This window comes from Bos taurus, chromosome 8, assembly GCF_002263795.3.
Source record: "Bos taurus isolate L1 Dominette 01449 registration number 42190680 breed Hereford chromosome 8, ARS-UCD2.0, whole genome shotgun sequence".
Classification (NCBI taxonomy): Eukaryota; Metazoa; Chordata; class Mammalia; order Artiodactyla; family Bovidae; genus Bos; species Bos taurus.
This window is the reverse complement of record NC_037335.1, coordinates 22,726,612-22,730,810: the sequence shown is the minus strand read 5'-3', so window position 1 is coordinate 22,730,810 and position 4,199 is coordinate 22,726,612. Positions and strand designations below refer to the sequence as shown.

The 4,199-nt window shown below is 43.3% G+C and overlaps 1 protein-coding gene across 1 annotated transcript; it reads left to right on the top strand.

Annotated features, from left to right (window-relative positions):
• The first annotated feature begins 549 nt into the window (after positions 1-549).
• On the top strand, positions 550-1,440 carry LOC513706 (interferon omega-1). The gene has a single exon (XM_015472426.3). The coding sequence runs from the start codon at positions 632-634 to the stop codon at positions 1,292-1,294; it is 663 nt and encodes a 220-aa protein (XP_015327912.1). The 5' UTR covers positions 550-631; the 3' UTR covers positions 1,295-1,440.
• The last annotated feature ends 2,759 nt before the right edge of the window (positions 1,441-4,199 follow it).

Here is a 4,199-nt window from a genome sequence, read left to right as displayed (position 1 = left end):
TGTGGAGGTCGACAGGTCTCTACAGAAAGAAAGGGTGATGTCTGTAATGGCCCTGATTTGTGGTTCCCTAAAACACAGCCACATGGACCTGCAGGAACATGTTCTAGAAGGAAGAAAAACGTGGGGTAAACTCATGGACTGATAATAATCAGCCTCTTCTCTAAATCAAACACTAAGGAAAACCCATCTTGTTTCAAAGAGCTCAACTGCCACAGTGATCTGGTAAATCCCTAAATAAATACGGAAACCATAGGGCTGAGAGAGCCTGGCTTCCTAGGTAAAGTGAGAGGGGAAAATGGAGCCTAAGATGAGGGCTACAAATGTGTTCCTGGACAAGAGGAGAGGAACATTTACACATGAGAGACAGGGAGCAATATGTGTGTAATTACAAATGTACTTCAATTCTAACATAAGATGAAGACCTTCTCATTTGATGATGAATATCCATTTGGATAACACATCTGAAGTTACTGGGAAAAGGGAAAATTAGTAGTTTATAAATTGATGACAATTTCTTTGACCATATTCAGAATACATAACAGAAAAATGAAAATAGGAAGTAAAAGTGTATAGAAATGATTAGAAAATGAAAATTACTGTGTTCCCTATTTAATGGCCTTGCTTAGAAAGCATGGCATCAGAGAACCTACCTCAAGGTTCCACCAGACGCCGTCTCAGCCAGCCCAGCAGCAGCCTCATCTTCCCCATGGCCTTCGTGCTCTCTCTACTGATGGCCCTGGTGCTGGTCAGCTACAGCTCGGGAAGATCCCTGGGCTGTGACCTGTCTCAAAACCATGTGCTGGTTGGCAGGAAGAACCTCAGGCTCCTGGGCCAAATGAAGAGACTCTCCCCTCGCTTCTGTCTACAGGACAGAAAAGACTTTGCTTTCCCTCAGGAGATGGTGGAGGGCAGCCAGCTCCAGGAGCCCCAGGACATCTCTGTGCTCCACGAGATGCTCCAGCAGACCTTCAACCTCTTCCACACAGAGCGCTCCTCTGCTGCCTGGGACACCACCCTCCTGGAGCAGCTCCTCACTGGACTCCATCAGCAGCTGGATGACCTGGACACCTGCCTGGGCCTGGTGATGGGAGAGAAAGACTTTTCCCTGGGAAGGATGGGCCCCACACTGGCCGTGAAGAGGTACTTCCAGGGCATCCATGTCTACCTGAAAGAGAAGGAATACAGTGACTGTGCCTGGGAAATTGTCAGAGTGGAAATCATGAGATCCTTCTCTTCATCAACCAGCTTGCAAGAAAGGTTAAAAATAATGGATGGAGACCTGAACTCAGCTTGACATGACTCTCAATGACTAATATTCCATATTACCCTTGCACACTCTGGTGTTGTCATTTCAGAAGACTCTGGTTTCTTCTTTAACCACCAGATTTATTCAATTAGTTCAGCCAATACATAGTAATACTGTATTAGTAAGCAAGTGGATATAAAAGGGGTATCAGTCCATAAGCAATGACTGTTTGATGTTATTTATTTATACTTTATTTATTTAATGTATTACTTTATCTCAATATTTTATATTTTCATATAAAATATGTATATGCTTACATTGTATTAAAATTTAGAAAATATATTCCCCTATTTCATTAAAATTGTAATTTGTTTTATTTATTAAATACTTATCAAGGTAAACTTCTTGAGTTTTTTTTATTTTGAAAATCTAAATCCTTATTTTGTCTATATATACCTATCACAAAACAGTGTTTGTTACCTTTATACTGTGGAACAGTTCTATCACTTTTCAACAAATGTCCATCAAAAGGTGGAGTTCTTCAAGCTTTCTGGTGGTACAGTTTTTAGGACTCTGAGTTTTCCCTCCAGGGAGACTTGGTGGGGAACTAAGTTCCTACAAGCTGTCGAGGGTGCCAAAGAGAAAACAGGTAGAAAGGAGATTATGAAATTATAGAAAATGGTTAGTCTTGATGTCATAGGCATAACTAATTTATACCCACTCATTAAAGAATGGCTGATAGACATATCTGAGGGAAGCAGTCACCTCCTGCTGGAAAGCTGATGCCATACGGTGTTGTCTGGCTGCTCCTGACTCCTATTACTCTGCCTCCCACCTTCTCCTCAGTACTGCCTTGCTGAGCAATTCATTCCCTTACACAATACCTTCACTGCCTCCACACAGGAGCTCTATTCTGTGCTGGTTTCTTCTAGCTGCATGGTGTAGTCAGAGTGGAAGCCCAAGTGAAAGGAGAGTTCTAGAAATTCCAAAACCTCTGAATCCCACCTCTGCTATTTACCAACAGTGTGACCCTGAAAAATCTCACAAACACAACAGGTCAGTTTCCTCATCTTTAATATGAGGACAATAAGAGTAGTTTTCACAGGCTTACGGTTTAGATTCAATGAGTCCATATCACACAAGAGGCATCAAGCGTGCTTGGCAGAAATCATCAGGACAGTGAGAATCACGGAGTGGCTGCCCTCAGGGAGGAGACAGGACAGCCGCCCTGAGACAGCGACTGGAGGGCAGCATGGAAAGGTGCTGGCCCTTTGGCAAAGGTATCTTGTTTTCCACTTCGGTGCTGGTTTCATAGTGTTTTCAGTGTGAGAACTTTCCTTGCTGTATGCTGAAGAGAATTACAATTTCTGGGTTTCATATGTCCAAAAGCACTCCTATGAGTTCATAAAAATCTTTGAGAAAGATGAATTAGTAGAAAATGCTTTGATGCAATACAAAGATGAATAATAAGGAAAGAACAGAGATCTCATATCAATCCAGAAAATCAAACACATGCAGAGGCAAGAAGGAAAGAGCAGGCGCTCTGAAATGTATTTCTGTCCTCCAGTCCTCCGCTGTAAGGGTTGGATCCTAGTTCTCTTTTCTATAAAGTCCCTTGTCCATACTTGCTGGCAATGTCACCTCCAGGAGCCTCTGCATTGCTGCTGCTGCTGCTGCTAAGTCGCTTCAGTAGTGTCCGACTCTGTGCAAACCCATAGACGGCAGCCCATTAGGCTCCTCTGTCCCTGGGACTCTCCAGGCAAGAACACTGGAGTGAGTTGCCATTTCCTTCTCCAATGCATGAAAGTAAAAAGTGAAAGTGAAGTCACTGGGTCGTGCCTGACTCTTAGCGACCCCATGGACTGTAGCCCACCAGGCTTCTCTGTCCATGGGATTTTCCAGGCAAGAGTACTGGAGTAGGGTGCCATTGCCTTCTCCACATTGCTACTGAAAGGCAAAACCCAACAACGGGTTCAGAAACCAATTGTTACCCTTCTCATACTAAAGAAGTGGGAAACATTATTAATGACTGAAGTGTGATTTTCTGAAACCCCCAGGGGACTCACGCCAAGAGGCACCTTCCAGGATTGCTGCAGCTAGTCCCCTTGCCCCCAGGGCAAGCCCCTGCTGACCCACCTCCACAGGAGACTCCACCTTTAGCAGGTAGGTCTGGTTCAGTCTCCTGTGGGCTCACTGCTGCTCAGTTCCCCTGGGTCTTGGTGCTTGAAAGATTTTGTTTGTCCCCTTTGAGAATGGAGTCTCTCTTCCACACAGTCCTGTGGAAGACTTGTAATCATATATTGCTGGCTTTAGAGTCAGATTTCCTGGGGATTCCTAGGCCCTTTGCTGGATTTGCAGACCTGGAAGCCTGACGTGAGTCTTAGATCCTTCACAACAGTGAAAGAACTTTTTTGGTTGTATTGTTTTCCAGTTTGTTGGTTTCCCAATGGGCAGGTATGGGATTTATTTTTATTGTGCTTGAGTGCCTCCTATAATCTCATTATAATTCCTTTTTTGTCTTTGGACATGGGGTATCTTTTCTGGGTCGGCTCCAGAGTCCTCCTGTAGATGGTTTTTAACAGCTCCTTGAGAATTCAGTGCTCTTGCAGGAGATGAGTGCATGTCCTCATACTCTGCCATCTTGAGCCAGAAGCTAAGCCAACACTTTGATATTTGACCATCTGAAATATGTTGAAGCATCTCATGCACACCCACCATATCTTTTATTCAGCAACATGGACCTATGTTTGGCTGAGATTTGAACAGGGCGTTAATTACTGGAAATAGGTATGTTCTTTATCTTCAAATAGTAAGATTTTCTAAGAAGGAGTTTAATAATCAATATGTCAACATGCTGTACAGAAAATATTATTATTGAGGTATACCCAAGTACCTGCAGTAACAAGCTAGGGTTCATTTATAAAATTGATAAACAAAGATCCCAGCAATTTAT

What these genes read in the sequence shown, in the direction of transcription:
- LOC513706 (XM_015472426.3), top strand. Translation starts at nt 632, where the DNA reads ATGGCATCAGAGAACCTACCTCAAGGTTCCACCAGACGCCGTCTCAGC.